Consider the following 17,052-nt stretch of genomic DNA (forward strand, 5'->3'; position numbering starts at 1 on the left):
TAGATAAGGCCAATGAAACGGCTACTCAGCTGCTAATGGTGAATCTCTTCCCATGCATAAAACCATTAAGAAATCAACCACATTCACAAGCTGAAGCCAACAACTCCACAGCAGAGCACATGAAAGTCACATGAGTGACACTGAAAGAAGTACTGGATACGGTAAGGAGGAACAAGCACCTAGAAGGATGCAGATAGAGCTGAAGAGGTAAACCATGATCATTAATGAGTGCAGACTAAGACAATATTTTTCAAATTGTGAGAGCTTAAGAAGATGACTTGATTTTTTCATTTTATCAAAGATTTAAATTTTCTTCTTCACAAAGATGCTGCATGGTCAGAGAAAAAACAAGGATGTATAAGATGTGTAAAAGGATGAAAGAAAGAGGTAGGTGGAAGTACTAAAAATCTTAGACAGATCACAATAACAGGGTAGAGAAGTAGAACGAGTGAAAGGGGAAGGTAGTCAGAAGAATGGAATATTGAACAAAGCAGAGGACTGGTGCTAGCTGACTCATATTGTGAAACAGAGACAATACATATAGTAGGGAATTAGGACAAAATGAATCAAAGAGTGTTGCAACAGTTTCTTCAAAAAAGAAACTAAACAACTGCCCAACCACTTTCATACTTAAATTAGAAAGAGCTCTCTGCGATAGGCAGAACGACAAAAAAAAAAAGCCTAAGCTTCAAACTCAGTAGGCATCAGTAAGAATCTTATTTTCAGCTGAGTCACAAGTCATTATCTTTGCTTTTATGAAAGAAAATATTTGAGTGAATTCCTCAGAGACTATGAGATTAAGAAAAGATTCCACATCATCTCCAAATCATAAAAAAAAATGAAACTGAGTGCTGTTTTGTATAAACAGTGTTTTGGGACACATTCCAGAAGATATGATGGGAAGGGAATGAGTTTTAAGAACATGAAAAGCAATTCACTCTTTGCAAACTAATCCACAATCTAAACCACATTATTTTCATCTGGTACAGGCTGGAATGCTGATTTTAATACCGAATGTAATCACAGGCTTGCTCTCTGAACTGAGGTAAAAAAGAAGGGCAAAGACCGTATTTGTTAAGAGTATGACAACGTTGTTAGTTCAAGCATGCAAACAGAACTAAGGAAAGTATTTTAGTTATTATCACTATGTTCAGCCTACATCAAAACAAATACTATGTCCTGATATGGAGAGAACTCTCCTCTCCCTCTAGGTATTCATCACTGAATCGTGATGGTTGCTGAGCCTCCAGCACTTAGAGAAATACATCAGACTTCAACTGCATAAATTTTTAAGTCATATAAATGAAAACCACAAAAGATGTGTTTTTCTATACTTGCAGGACATAAAGAGAAGACTATCCAGCTAAACAATAAGTATTGCCTGTGAAGCATTCAAATAGAAGATGTAAACATCAGATGAGCATCTATTTCAAGAATGCACTCCAAGTTTCAAAGATCCTAGTTTCTGACATTTAAGACATCTCTCATACATAATAATAAAAAAATTAATATACTTTGAACATACCCACCACTAAAACTAGTAATTTTATTCCTTTTTATAAAATTCCTTTCCATATTGGAAAAAAATTAAGCATGTTCAGAAAAATACAACAATAATTGTAGAAATCAAGGAAAATTATGCAAAAGAAAAACTATATAGACTTTTCTAATAAACTAGAGTTCTTAAAGACATTAGGCATACCTTACTGCCTTACTGCCTACACAGCTACAGTTTTTGGAACTGATGTTTCAGGAATGTATGTGTGTGCATCTTTACTAAGGAAAGAACAATTCCACAAGTAAGTTAAAGGTTTCAGATTTCCAAGAACATACAGACAGTAAGTAAAAAATCTGACATAAAAATAGGTGCCAACTGTGTACATTGCTCTTACTAATAAACACCCAATGCACAGAATGTAACCCTAATGCAGGAAAACACACAACAGCCTCCTTCCACTATGTCAGTATTTTGGTTACTATCACTTTGGCTCACACACTGCAAACAAGTTATGAAAGTGAGGCAGTTCTAAGCCATCGGACGAGGTTACAAATATCCTCTGAAAGGCCGTGCCCTTTGCCCCTACTCTCTCCACTTCTCAGCAGCTGCATTTTGCCAATGGCATGATTAAATTCTGAATGGCAACAAAGCCATAAGGAGCAATGTAACTATAAAAGCAAACTTTCCCAACTGATTAGGAGCAGCAGAGAGGAAATAGCCATCAGGTTCTGCCTCTTTTAGAGCTCACTTTTAGATATTGCACAGAAGCTAACTGTGCAAGGAATCTCCCTTTTGTGTTGTCTTTCATAAAATGGTAATATTTCAAATTATTTCTTTATTTTACCACATGTCATTCATTTTAGCCTAGTTTGCCACTAGTAAAATACACAGTATTTCTTGCAAATAAACAACAGGTTGTTGCTTTTCTATACTTTTATCCATTTTAAGAGTTGTTCAGACTGTTTTCTGAAATTAATCCATTTAAATCAATTAACAGACTACTGCAGAAATGGAACTACTGATGCTTCCTCAAACATCTGTGTGAAATAACATTGAGCTGTTGAGACCAATTCTAGAATATTCATGTTCTAAACATACTAAAAGAGAAAAATATCCAAGCAACTTCTAATGGGAGTTTCCAAAATGACAAGAACATCATCAAGCAAAACTGCAGGTGAAAATGAAAAAGATTTAAGACTGAGTTTGACACAGCTTATGGCTAGTCATTCAATTCTGGAACATACCAATTTTTATCCTTCTATATTCCCATAACAGCAAATGAATTTAACATTGTAGGAATTTTACAGCTGTGAATAAACTATTGCACTTTGCAAAATCAATGGAAATGTTTGCCATCAACTCTAAAATATACAGTAAACCCAGAAGTTTACCCAGAGTACAGCGAGTATTCTCTTACTACTGAAGTGCCATTCCATTGCTTGTTCTGTATATTGTTACATAACAATTATTTTGTTTAGTATTAAACTATATATTGTTGCACATACTTTGCCTTGTAAGTAGGACTGTAAAAGAAATGGTACCCATTGTAGTAGGAACAGTGATTCAACACCCATGTCCCAAGCAGCACACTACCATAACACAGTACAGTCAATCTCCTCATTTCAGTCCTTAAACAGCACTTAGGCTGAGTGACTCAGACACTACATAGCAATGTAGTGCACCACACTAAATTACATGCAGCCAGAAAAGACCTACAGCATGACTTATCAATTGTGTAACATGCTTAACTGTTGCTTTCAGAACAAGTTAGAAGTTAGGGCATAGGTTATTCTGTAACTTTAACATGTGAATTAATAGCAGGCCACATCATGGAACAACTTATTCACTAGCTCACAGATGTAACAGCAAAGTAGATAAGCAAGTGATGATCTAATATTATTTTTCAGATGCCAAAGAAAATAGATTAGGACCAAATTTAAGGCTAAAGACATCATGTGCATGCAAACCCAAAAGTAGCAGTATTTGAGATGTAAGAGTACTACGAAACACTAAGTTTGATGACAAGTGAAGTCTAATACCTTAAACTGACCACTCAGTTTCAGTTTCTTTTTGTTTGTAGCTCTCTCCCTCTCTGGCCCAGTTTCCCATTCTTAGTATTACCATTTTTATACTATTCAGGAAAAGAATGTAAAAAGAAGAGAATATACACTCTGCTATTTGAGAAGCAGTGCTAATGTGGATAGAAATGCCTGACTAAGTCTCTGAAATGAAGCAGTGTGCTGTATGTAAAATATAGGAGGGTACAAAAAACCCTGATCCGATACACTGCGTGTATTAAGGGACTTCTGTCTACATATGCACTCAAAGAAGTCTTATTGTCTTACTATCATGGAATAAATCTAATATTCTTACAGTTTTCTACATATGAAAGAAAACTGAAAAACTCAGCTCCTTTATGTGGGGTTATACTTTTTCTATACTAGCCCCCTGAGGATTGAAATCATCACTTTGACACTCTTGCTATTTCATCAGTGGAGTTTTAGGTAATTAGTGTAGATAATGTTCTTTTTGTCTCCAAGTGAAGGACACAAAAATTTTGCTTTTGGTTTGCCAAAATACTGCTGACCATTTCCAAGCATCCATTTCTATGTTCTAATCCTGGGTTTGGAACAACAAAGGTGGCTGCTCTGCCATTCAGCCCTTTCTTTCCAAACTTTTCAAGAAAAATGTCTTCTCTCTTCCTCCTTACCTAACACTGTTCTATTCTTCTTGCTGAGACACTGCAGCGTTTTCAAGGTGTTACTCTATTTTCTATCTTTTGCTACTCTCCTTCTTTTGTTCAGAGATGACTGCACATGGAGACAAAAGCAACACCATCATGTTACATGTTTTTCCTTGTAGCCTGCTCCCATGAATTCTCCCATACACCAAGGTGGATTCTCATATTTCATGGGAAGCTGGTAGTGAAGCACTTTCTTGGATAGAAGCCCTGTGTCAGGAGACAAACTAAGTATGGGGAGTACTTATTACCTGTCGCAAGTAGGTGACAGCTTTCTCAATTTTATCCCATGCAATGAAAAGTTTTTAGGAGGATTAAGCACAGCAGACTATACTCCAATAAAAAGTGCTAGATAAACCTTTTTCTTATAAATTCTTCACATTTGCCATTAAGAGCCAAGTAACAGTTTCGAAGGTTCTGCTTTTGTCCTAGACTCTTCAGGCATACAGCCAAAGCAAGCCATTCTTCTCAAATAGACTGTGAACATCAAATTATCAATTTAATAAGAAAAACATGTGAGTGAAGGTACTGGGTTCTTGTGTAACAGTGTAGCAGCAGGACAAAGCCAATTTGGTTAGGAAGCTCTGAACTGAAATGCCAGTTGGACTTTTGAAATGTCAACCTGTGAGGCAGATAAAAATGGCAACTACAAGATGTTGGACAGCCAAACTTACTGATGTTCCAAAAAACCTATCACGGCAGGAAAAGCATATATTTTGAGTATTGAAAAAAGGTATGCTGAACAGGAAAACTGGTGAAGTGGTATCAGTTTCTGAGAAACCATGAATCTGCTCCAGCCCTTTTGTTTCACTCCAAATAAAGAACTGGAGGGAGTGGTGTCCTTTCTTAGTACATGTCTTTCAAAATTTATCTGCATAAAAAGCGGGGGAAGAGGACAAGCATGTCATTTAGTGTTTTGGTCACAAAACATCAGGAAGAAATTTTGTAGGAGGAGAGAGTGAGGCAAGAGAAGAAATAAACCAAAACAACACACAAGTAACAAATGCACAAACCACAAGACGTGCAGAAGTTAATTGAAGGCTAGTTAAAAATTAGGGTAAAAACAGTATTACTATTTTGATGAACACTGAATGGTTACTATGAAGTTTTACTTCTGATATTAAAACTTAGCAGCAGATGTAGAATTCCATAAAATAAGGTCAAAAAAATGTTTGGAATGCTGCACGTAAGGATTAGCAACATTAAAACTATTTTTTATACTAATCTGAAGCACACTAGGCAAATGACATGCTATAGCTCCTTTAGTGAGGCTACTGGTGTCTCAGGAGGTCCAGTTAAGATAATTTCTACTCATTTTGATGTACTGTGTACATTCTGATTGTATATACATTGAAAAGTCCAAGTAATTTTTATGTTTCAATCTTAGTACACAAAATACACTCCCTTGAATTTATTTCCATCTCCCTCCAAGTATACTGTGTTTTTTTTAACTTCACCCCCCAAATCTTTTTCCACTGATGGAAAAAAGTCACATTTGCAGAAAGGCTGTGCTAACAATCTTGCTTTCTATGAAGACTAAAGCTGCAAAAGCAACTCTGAATTTAGGTAACAAAAAGCTGTTCTGCAGTTTAAATAGGTAAGAATAAGAACACTGCAAAATGCCAGAAAAAAAATAACCTTAGTTTGTTAATTTCCCTCTTGGTTAATTAACACCTATAAATGACCTTTAGCATTGACAAGTCCAACTTCAACCAGAAAGCCAAGGTTTAGGAATATCTATCCAAATAGGATTGATTACTGATTACAGCATTGTGAGGAGCACAGTCTGAATTTTTTTTTTCCTTTAAAGGCTGGAACTTCATTCCTGAGTAAGCTGATGTGACTGCTAATGAGGTGAAATGCAGAGAGTCATTATGTTATAATGTTGATGTTACCATTTCTACATTTATCTAAAGCACAGAACATGTATCATTTTAGACTGAAATTAAAACTTGCCAGAAATAATTTTTGTTTATATTGTTTGGAATTAAAAACATACTGAATTGATCCATTAAGAAAATTCTGTGCTCTGTATATTGTATTTTTCAGACTGTGTCTGCATCCTTAGGCAATGAAACAATTTTTACAATTGTAATAAAACAACTAAGTGTTGACTTTAAGTTAAGAAAATTGTTGCTTGAATGACTAAATACTTCAGCAAACACAATAAATCCTTCTTTAACTTACGGATAAACTCTATGCTTGAACAGGTACATACATTTCACAATTGTTCATATGTAAGTTTGCTTAAACTTATTTCAGCCTTAGTCTTCTGCTGAGTGCTTACAGAACAGGTCTGTATCTCAAAATTTTAATACTGGTTCAGCCAAAAAGCAGCTACCCTTAAGCAGGAAAACTAAAAAATTTGCCATTACAAAAACAAGTTTATAGTATGAAGTACAGCAGCAATATTCTCCAGCAAAAATACTACTGACATTTCTACATTTATCTACATTTCAATGAAGAGAGGGTTGATAAAAAGTCAAGCCTGTGTATTTCTTGCTTATTTCTGAATGTACGAGTTTCAATTTGACAATGTAAATTGAGAATCATAGATCTCAGTGTTTGCCTTCTCCCAAAGGCAGAAGACACTAGCATTATTGAATAATGAATTTCCAAGGGAAAAATAAATATACGTATTTAGAATACTGAACATCTTCACAGATCAATGACTCCTGGAAAGGCCTTTGGAAGTTTAGTTAGACAAGCATCACCTCTTTTATCAATGGCAGATAAAATGCTATTTAAAGGCATGACTTCTAAACAGAATAGAATAGACTATTTCTGTTGGAAAGGGTATCTACAATGATCATCAAGTCCAACTGCCTGACTGTTTCAGGGGTGACCAAAAGTTAAAACATGGCATTAAGGGCGCCACCCAAATGCCTGGAAGACTGACAGGCTTAGTGCATTACCACCTCTCTAGGAAGCCTGTTCCAGGATTTGACCATCCTCTTGGTAAAGAAGTGCTTCCTAATTTCCAGTCTAAACTTCTTGATAAATGCTCCTGAGCTAATTATTTTAGATAGTGTTTAGATAATTCAATATATTCTAGCTTTTATTATTTGAATTTGGTTCTGTTAAGCTTGTGTATGTGCATGTGTACACATAATATTTTGCTTCTTAGTGCTTCATGAAAATTTTAAGTTTATTTAGGTCCCCACTGCAGATGAAAGATACTGCATTTAATTGTTAGCAGCTGTAACATTAAAGGTGATGTGTTTAATAGTAAAAACCACACTGCAGCTTGTTAATATTCTGCTGGATCTCTTTTCTCTCCTTCATCTGCTACTTAATCTTGCTGATGAAACTTTGGAGCAACTTTTTTAATATTAATAATAATTTTGAAAACATTGAGGAATTTGTAAACACAAATCCTTTTATGCTTCATTGTAATTTTCTGTGTGAAAGCAAAAGATTTTTAATGATTACTAAAAATCTCATACAGCTCCAGAATCTGTTGAATTAGGGCAATGCATTTTACATTCATGAATATTCTTCTATCAAAGTACTATATTAAGTAATTTAATTTTAAACACCTGTGAGAATCATTTATTAGTCAGAACTTGTTCAGAATTCTTAGAGAAAGATTCTATTACTAAAGGGCTCGTCTTTATATCAGACAGAACAGAAAATAACTATGCACCATAAACAATTCTGGTTCTCTTTTACTCTATTATTTTAAAATGCATGTTACAAAGATTAAAATAATAAAAGGCCATCTTAATCCATGTAATGGTACATATCCCCTGTCTCTGTCAATGAGACATTTAAAAGCATCTCTTTATTAGAAGCACAAATCAATACACTCAGGGGACTGCAGTAACTGCTTCAAGCAATTTGTATTACCATTTCATTCTTGATATTCCTACTCAGAGCAACTTATTACGAATGGTGTGAAAATGGCAGCCTGTCACAATTGATTATTTTTTCTAAACCTCTTGCAATAATTTTGGTCCTTTCTTAATAATCTTTCTAAACACAGCTGTTGTAAGATACAGTCCACAGCTGAAGTTATAATTGTTTATAATTGAAGGCCCTTCCCAACTTACATTAGAAACATTACCAATTAAGTCAAGAGCTATTTGCTTTGTTTAGAACTGAAAGAACCTTGTAGAGAAGGAAGCACTAAAACTTCTGGTACCTTTTCAACAGAAAAATCTCTTGACAATGTTATCATTGCTTGTAAAAATCCTTGAAAGAGTGTTCTGAGTACTGAATGGAACCTCACTTACCTTATTCTACCTCCTAGAGGAGCCCCAAAAATTTTAGTACTCTGTTATAAACCCTCCTTGAAAATACAGTGTAGCTTTAGCCAAACACTTTGCAGTAAAATAATCTGAGAGAAATGAAGTGAGAATTAATATTTGGTTGTGAGACAGAAGTACAAAAGTCTGAAAATGTACATTGATACCTTAAAGGCAAATGCCTCCGTTAGTACCTGTAATACTCCTAGCTAAAGGAAGAATAATTTTACTTCCAATAGGAGGCTGCAGCAGAATTCACTTCTCATACCAAAATTCAAGTCAGTGCAGCACACATGAAATGCATCAGAGTAAGAACAAACAGATTTTTGGGCTTAGGGACATCTATGTTTAATTTTATGAAAACAGAAGCTGGAAAGCCCACAGTAAGACTAATTTACCTTATTTTTTGGATTGGATGTGTTCATTACGCTTCGTGTTTCCTTGCCTGTGTATATAACAACACCAATTACAGTTCCTGAAAAGCAAACACAAAGTAAAACAGAGGTGTCAAGTAAATAAAATTTGCTCGAATTAAAATTTGCAGTAATTTACAGTTCCTTAAATAAATCAATTGCATGAAAAAGACCAAACACTTATGCATAGCACTGTGAATGCTGTTTTTCAGAACTGACAATGAAGGATCATTGTAACTTCTGTAATCCATAAAAATTATAACATACCTTCAATGTAACTAGTTAAAAAGTGGTATTTGAACTTAAAATTGACTCCAACTGTTTTCAGAAGTCAACACACAGTATAAAGAACTGTGCAAGAAATACAAAAATGAGTAAAATAGTGCTGAACACATCACACAGAAATTGCCTATCTCTGTCACCTATAATGAAAATCTGGTTCACCCAATTAATCACTTTCATAAAATTCCCCCCAAAATATTCTCCTGTTCATTAACTTAAAAAAGATTCCCAAGTTTCAATTATCTTTCAGTCAATTTTTACAGGCTAGCACAGGAAAAGTTAGCTTCAGCATCACTAAATAAATTTTTATATTAATGAAACTTTTAGTTTTTTATTAATATGCCACTATAACACTTTCTAGTATGAAATAACTTCTTTATTTCTATTACTTTATCAAGTGACCTGAAATGACTTTATGGTAGTAAAACCAATAATATGGGGGGTTTTTGAAGGTCATTATGCTATAAAGAAATAATTAATGTAACTTGTCAGAAACTCACTGCTTAGAAAAGTTTAAATAAAGTAAACGTACTACATGTTTGTCTGACATTAACTTAATTTGTCCTTGGCAATCAGGACCACATGCAAGATCTGCTACCACTGCTCTTGCAGTGCAACACCCAAAGAAAAAAAGACAACAGTTTAAGATGTTGGCATTAATGGAAAGAAGTTTCATTTACTCAAAAATAAGAATGTGTCCTGGTTTAACTTAGGGTGGCAAATAAATTCTGTGCAGCTGCTCATTCACTCCCTCCCCCTCCAGTGTTGCTACTGGTGGGATGGAGAGGAGAATCAGGAAAAAAAAACAAACATAAAACCCCCAAAACATAAACCAAAACCAACCAAACAAAAAACCAAAAAACCAACACCAAAAAAATACCCCAACCTGTGGGTTGAGATAAAAACAGTTTAATAACTGAAACAAAGTAAAATATAACAGCAATACCAGTAAAACTAACGATAATGAATATTGTGCTTTAAAAAAGAGGGGGGGGAATGGAAGAAAAAATTCAAAGAGAACCAAGTGATGCACAGCACTACTGCCCATCCCATCCCTCAGCAGCAATCAGCCCCTCCCAACCAACTGCCCCCAGTCTATATACAGGGTATGATGCTCTATGGTATGGGATATCCCTTTGGCCAGTTTGTGTCAGTTGTCCTGGCCATGCTCCCTCTCACCAGCTTCTTGTGCAGCTCCTCACTGGCAGCACAGGGAAACTGAAAAGCCCTTGGCTCAGGGTAAGCACTGCTGAGCAACAACTAAACCATTAGCATGTTATCAACATTAGTCACACTGAATCCAAAACACAGCATTTTATCAGCTACTAGGAATAAAAATAACTCTGTCTCAGCCAAAACAAAGCCAGAATGCAAGCAAAAACTGAATCCACACACAAAAAGCCAGTGATTAAATATTACACCTTCTGGACAATTAAAAATTGGGGTTTCTATTATTTTCTTCTCCCTACTAAAGCTTTTTCTTATGATTTCTCTTGACATCATGATTTCCCCAAAGCTATTCTGCCTCTGCTCACAGTTGCACATCTACATATTAACATATGTGTAACATATCCCAAACACACCCCAAAATTCCTCCAATAGTCATTGAACTATATCTTCTGAACTCTTTCTACTATTCTCCAACCACTGTCTATTTATCCCTTTGGGGCATTTTATTTTGGAGCGATCCTCAGAGCTGACCTCTGTCCAATAGCCAGAATGCACTAGACAATATTCCGTAGGGAATTCCATTCTGTACACTGCAGCTATCTCTGCCTTTGTATCTCTTTAGTTCTATGGAAACTGGGGAGGACTTCTGCATTCCAGATGGCACCTTTCCACTAAGTTTCCCCTGATTTGGCTGCTGCAGCTCAGAAAAACAAGCTGTCCTACTTGTCTCCTATTTTGCTCCTTGAAAAGTCGTTTTCAAAGGTCAAAGTCAGATGAATTCCATTCTGAATACTGAATTTGGAAGAGAATGTTGGTTAGATCTTACTAACTGCTGCTTCTACATGTTAGATTTTCAACTTTGTGGTATTAGCACAAGATCACTGGTAAATCAAGGGTTCCTGAAGTACACTGGTGTAGGGAATGCCAAGCCTAATTTCAGTGCTGTCCCTCAGTGGTTGCAACAGGGACAGTTCTGGTATCCAATAAGAAAAACTGAATCCAATTTGGGGTTCCTGGAAGAATAGTTGCAAGCCTGGGCTTATTAAAAGCAATGACTCATGTATTTTTATGTATGAGGCCTCTGCAAACTGGGTTTCATGTCAACTGGGCAATCACTGATAGGTAAGGGCAGAGTGGTTAATGAAGGAGAGGGAAGTTATGACATACCAGCAGAATAAATATATAGGCCTGAGAAAAATGTGAAAGTAGACTAGTGAAGAAATAGCACACACAAAAAGGCATACTCTGAATCCAGTGTGTGATCATATCAATTTTTGGTATCATTTAAGCACTATGTGGACCATATAAAAACTAGAGTGAACACAAACTAAATCAAATCATGTGCAGAACTTGGCAGAAAATAGTGGGTTTTACAGCTGTGCATTTATTCAAATTGTTCTGATGTTATCTAAAGTGACTTTGCAAGACTGACACCTGTCAAAATGATGACATAACAACATTAATACAAATCTCCTCTTAATAGGTATCTCAGCAGGTTTCTTAGAAAATTGCATTATCTTCTTTAGCATTTGTACCACACTGATCATTACCACAAATGGCGAACAAAAAGCTAAAGTCCATACCATAGTGGACCTTTTGAGGCTTTTTAAAATATAACTGCTGTCTTTCTTCTCTCCCTTTCTGAAATGAAACTCACCAAAGCTTTCAATAAACAAAAACACTGCAGTCATCAATGCCACAGGCACAAATGAACTGAAAGATAAGTAATTTAATTGAAGATAAACCAAAAGGTTTTCAGAATACTAGGTGGTTTAAATTATTTGGTTATATTTGAAGTTGTTTCTCCAGTGACAGCAGTTTTTCAAGTTTTAACTAACTAAAACTTCCTTTCCTTCAGGCACTTCTATAAATTCCACAGCAATACCATGAATGAGAGTCTCCATACCTTACTGTTACCTTTTTGAAACCCACTGAGGTATTGATTGAAAGTGGAAAAAGTCAGAGTATTTTTTCCTATCTCACTTATTAAAAAATAACAAAAGGATGACTGCATGCTTTGGACTTAGGAGAAAGACTTTTGATTTCCTTGCCAGAGGCTTCCAGTGTGATCTTGGCACCTTAGCCTGTCCCTTCTATGGTCAGGATAAATGTTACACACACGGTCACCAAATCTCTGTCAGGGCTTTGCAGCAAAGAGCAGAAAGAAGTGCAGATGTGATAGCAGCAGGAATCTCCATTTAGATATCTAAACTATCCATTTTGAAACTAGAACAACCGGGTATATATTAGGTGTTGCAAAATGGATGTTTTTTTTCCCCATTTAGCTTACTCTAAATGGTGAGGAGATGCAGTAAATCCAAGGAAAGTAAACACCTTGGAAGGTACCAGTTTGAGGAATCTCACTCTACTGAACACCACTTTTTTCTATAATTAAAAGGACATGGAAGAGTTTATTCTTGAGTTGTTTGACATTACATGATTTTGTTGTTTGGTTCCCCAAAATTAAAGAAGAAAATAAGACGTCTTAAATGTATAGCAAATACTTTTCATGTCACTTCTATTGCTCTAGCAATAGGTGGGTTCAGGGGGTTTTGGTTTTTTTTTTTCTTCCGTAGAATCCATTATTGTAGTATCCTGGTATTTTCATGAGCTTTGGTAATTGCATTCAAGATACTGTTGATAAGATTCCCTGAAGCCTTTATACACTTAAATTTGCTGTTACTGATCTGCAAAAATATTGATTTGTGCTCTCTCTGTTTTAGACCTGTCAGGGCATCAGCAACCAGAGCTCAAGTTTTCTGAGGTATTCCCCACATAATTCCCCAAACACCTTCCCCAGACTGACCTTGACCCTCTGTATCACCTTGACAAATATCAATGACATGTATCTTGGAGATAGTGGGCTCTCCTACCTAATGCAATGTGGTTTATATATTGGGAAATCAGCATCTATTTAATCACTGAAACGAGAACCCCCTCATCCAATACTTGTCCCTTTATGTCCCATGCAAAACCTTTTTTAAAACTAAGACTACATATCTGCAACTCAGATTTCTGGGCATCAGTGACATAGCTGTCTGTCTCCACTCCTGGGGCTCACAGCATTGGTCAGTAATACATGCAGTAATTCCACAGGTTGATCCAGAATGTTCTGTCACATCCTGCAAGGGGTTGTGAAGGGCAGAACAGAGTCCCAGTGGGTCACACATTTGCTTGGCTTAGTAACAGATGATGTCCAGGCTGCTTAAAGAGCAGCCTTCCAAGCTAGACAGCATTAAAACCGTTATACTGAAGAGTCTTAGGGTAAATGAAGAGATGTACAGTAAACATTGCAGGGTGGAACTCTAGCCCCTACCAACGGAGTACAGGCTACAAACTCACGATCTTGAATCAAAGTGGCAAAGGAATAGAATATTAGATTTGCACACAGACAAGGTATACTTTCTTGGTGAAAAATATGAGCATATAACAGAACTGTAAATCTAGACCAGAACTGTGAACCAGTAAGGAGACTGGAATAAGATACAAGTGTGGGTGGTGAGGTGAGGTAGCTATCTACGGAGCAGAAAAACAGTGCAAACTTTCACATACTATGGGCTGTTTATTCTTCTGTTTTCATGGAAGCCGAGTACCATTCATCTGCAGAAGCTGTCCACAACTGTAACCTTCCACTAAATTTTTCAGATATAATCAAGGACTGTGACAGAGCAGAGTAGGTGAGGGGATGCAGAGGTGTCTGCGAACTTGTGTAGGCAGAGTCCACAAGTCCTTTGATATCCTGCCATGGTAAGGCAGCTTATATCTGTTTATAATGCAGTCAAACAGTGACAAGTGTTTTTATCAAGGTTTCCAGTTGTCACAAATTTTGGAAATTGAAATAAAAGTCTACTCTAAAAAAAATACAAATTTAATTAGTTTAGCATCAGGTTCATAATTTAGTGTCTTGGGTTGAGGTGGCAAAATGCTAACTCCCAATACAGAGTGTCAGAGCTTCTCTCCCCCTGCCGAGAAAAGGGAGGAAAAAACCCTGGAAACGCTAAGATTTAAACTTAAACTAATTATATATATTATATATAATTATAATATTATTATATTATACAGAAAAGAGAAAATTAAAAGAAGACTACGGTACAACACACAGAAGTTAGAAATAACAAAAGATAACTCCCCACTCCCCATCAAACACAAATCCCACTATTCTAGCTACAAATCACTCAAGAAAACTCAGTCCTCCGAGGGACAGACCCAAGCAGAGAGAATACTAAAAATCAACATTTTACTTTCCTATAGATAACAAAGCGGTGAGGTGGTGCCAGGCCTAATCAGCAGAGCAGCACAGAGTATGTCTAGTTAGCACTACAGCCATGAAGGAACTGAACTAAGCCTCTCTTACATCTGCTTTCATATTTGAGATGATGGCAGAATACGGTATGGAGTGCCATTGGCCAGTAGAAGTCGGCTGTCAGCCAGCCTGTCCCAGCTCGAGTCAGCTTGTAATCTAAGGCCTACTTTCAAACTAAAGCCTAAATTTAGGCCTACATTTACTTAAATCCAGGACACTTAGTTATGTACATTCAACGCGGAAGTGGGATGAAAACAACTGAAAGATACTTCAATTATCAACCAAATCTAGAACATTTTTAAAATCTGCTAAATGTTTGTCTTATGGTCTTCCTCATGACTACATGCATAGCGCACATGTAAGACCTTACAAATGTCTTATTAGATAAGCGAGAGACTTAAGGCAATCATTTCTGCCTTTTTTGGAAAGTCCTAATCCTACCAAATGGTAGAAATACCTCCACAGAGGTGCTGAGAATGAGGAAATATCCAAATAGAAATCTTACATGCTTAATAGCCACAATGCTTACATGAGAGAAGCACATTACCATGGTATTAAGCTGTAGTTAATATATGAAATGACGCAAGTGAAATGAATGATATGCCAAAGTCTAGGTATAATTAATGTCATAAAACCAGTTACTGAAGGAAGTTATTTTTCTCTGCTACCTTAATTCAAGCCAACTTCTGTATGCACATCATAACACCATTTTTAATGTCTTGATCATGCTATTTTTCCCTTCAGAAGAGACTGCAGTCTTGAAGAATCATTCAGTACTTTTTACTTTGTATCACTCAGTGAGTTTGCCCTGAGTCTTCCTTAGTCTTATTCCACTCTTCAAAATATGCTCTAACAAGAGAATTATCTTTTCCAAGTTTTTCTACTACCATCATTAATAATGAACTTAAGTCTTTCATAAATAATTAAACTTTCACAAGACCCCTCAGAAGTGAAAAACCCAAACACACCCCAAGATATAAGTTTTAAGGAGCACTATTTCCACTAACAGAGGTGCCAACTTCAGATGGCAGACCAAGAGGCCTCAGTCAACAGCTACAATTCTAAACAGTCACCTACCCTGTAAATGAAAACATGAACAGCTTTCAATTAAAATTCAGAATTACTAGTTGAGTATTACTGACTCTGCAAATACACACTCTTTGAGTGTAGTCTTCCCCTGTACACAGATTTGGGGAAAGTAAACTCAAATATACACAACACTCACACTTATAATTAATGAGAAACATCTTTTTACAGAGTTACAGTACTTGACTACCCAAGTTAAAAACCTAAATGAGGACAATTTTACGCATCATCCATTTGACAGGACAGTTTTAGAGAGACTAATTTTTCAGTGCAATCAAATCAAACAACACTAAACATCAAAGATCACGACTATTTTCAGACTTGAAAGGAGTATTCAGTCACAGACTTCTTTGCAACCTTCCCAAAATTAATTTCTTTCCCACAGCCTTCTGACTGATGAAAGAAGTCTTCACAATAGGGACTAACTTCAGAAGTTAGGTGGAGACCCTTTTTTACTTTTCCTCTCTCAGCTTTTTTCCATTTGTTCCAATTCAACATCTGAAATCCTAGTTCTTTTCAGAAATCATTTTTCGATTCCTTATTCTCACTATTTTTGTGATGAAGAGTAATCACAGACCTTTCGACATCTCTTGCATAGAGCAAAAATGAAAGAAAATAAATTTTTGCTCTTAAAGAAAAGTTACAACAGCTTGAAGGCCAAATACAGCATCTAGATAATATGGACTCTTAATATCTGGGAGATATATGAAACATTACTCATATTTAGATCCCGTAAGTGTTTAACCGATCTATTCTTTCTGAGTAAGACTTTGCCTGACAGAAGATTTTAAGCACGGAGTATAGATAACAGAAAAACTAACAAATGTAAAACCACCCTTGCTTTTCAGCAGGGAGAAGCATCCACAGTCAGCTGAACAGAGCACCTTACAACCTGAAGTTTTAATTAAATCAAAAAGGTCAGTGACTTCACTGGGATGCAAGAGATAGCACTACTAAAAGAGCAAAATTTAAGAAAAAAAACACCCCAAAGACATTAAGGAGGATTAAAAATGCATGGAAATATTTTGAGTAGCATGATGAAACCAACAGTAAGGTAGAAAAACAAGAGTTTAATAGCCCAAAAGACAAAAATATTTTACAATGTGAAATATTAATGGCCTTAGAAAAATAAAGATACGCTTTCACAGAAATTTTAGATACATTATCAGCTTTGCTATTGCAACACTTACCTGAAGCAACAACAGTGCTTGCCCATAATGTATTTTCTATGCTTAGGCTTTCATGAACTGCGGGGTCACTGTCCTCCTATGAAAAATATGAGAGCTAATAAGTAAATTACCATCACAAAATGT

The 17,052-nt window shown here is 36.0% G+C and overlaps 1 protein-coding gene across 4 annotated transcripts in view; it reads right to left on the bottom strand.

The window, feature by feature from the left end:
- Positions 1-17,052, bottom strand: part of ATP9B (ATPase phospholipid transporting 9B (putative)) — a 158,262-nt gene that overhangs the window by 58,964 nt on the left and 82,246 nt on the right. For all 4 annotated transcript variants that reach the window (XM_071553491.1, XM_071553490.1, XM_071553492.1 and 1 more), the window contains 2 exons: positions 16,930-17,005; positions 8,884-8,960 (listed from right to left, as the gene is read on the bottom strand). In XM_071553491.1, the coding sequence (XP_071409592.1) occupies positions 8,884-8,960; positions 16,930-17,005 (153 nt within the window). The remainder of the gene's footprint in view (positions 1-8,883; positions 8,961-16,929; positions 17,006-17,052) is intronic.

Source organism: Pithys albifrons, chromosome 4, assembly GCF_047495875.1.
Source record: "Pithys albifrons albifrons isolate INPA30051 chromosome 4, PitAlb_v1, whole genome shotgun sequence".
Classification (NCBI taxonomy): domain Eukaryota; kingdom Metazoa; phylum Chordata; class Aves; order Passeriformes; family Thamnophilidae; genus Pithys; species Pithys albifrons.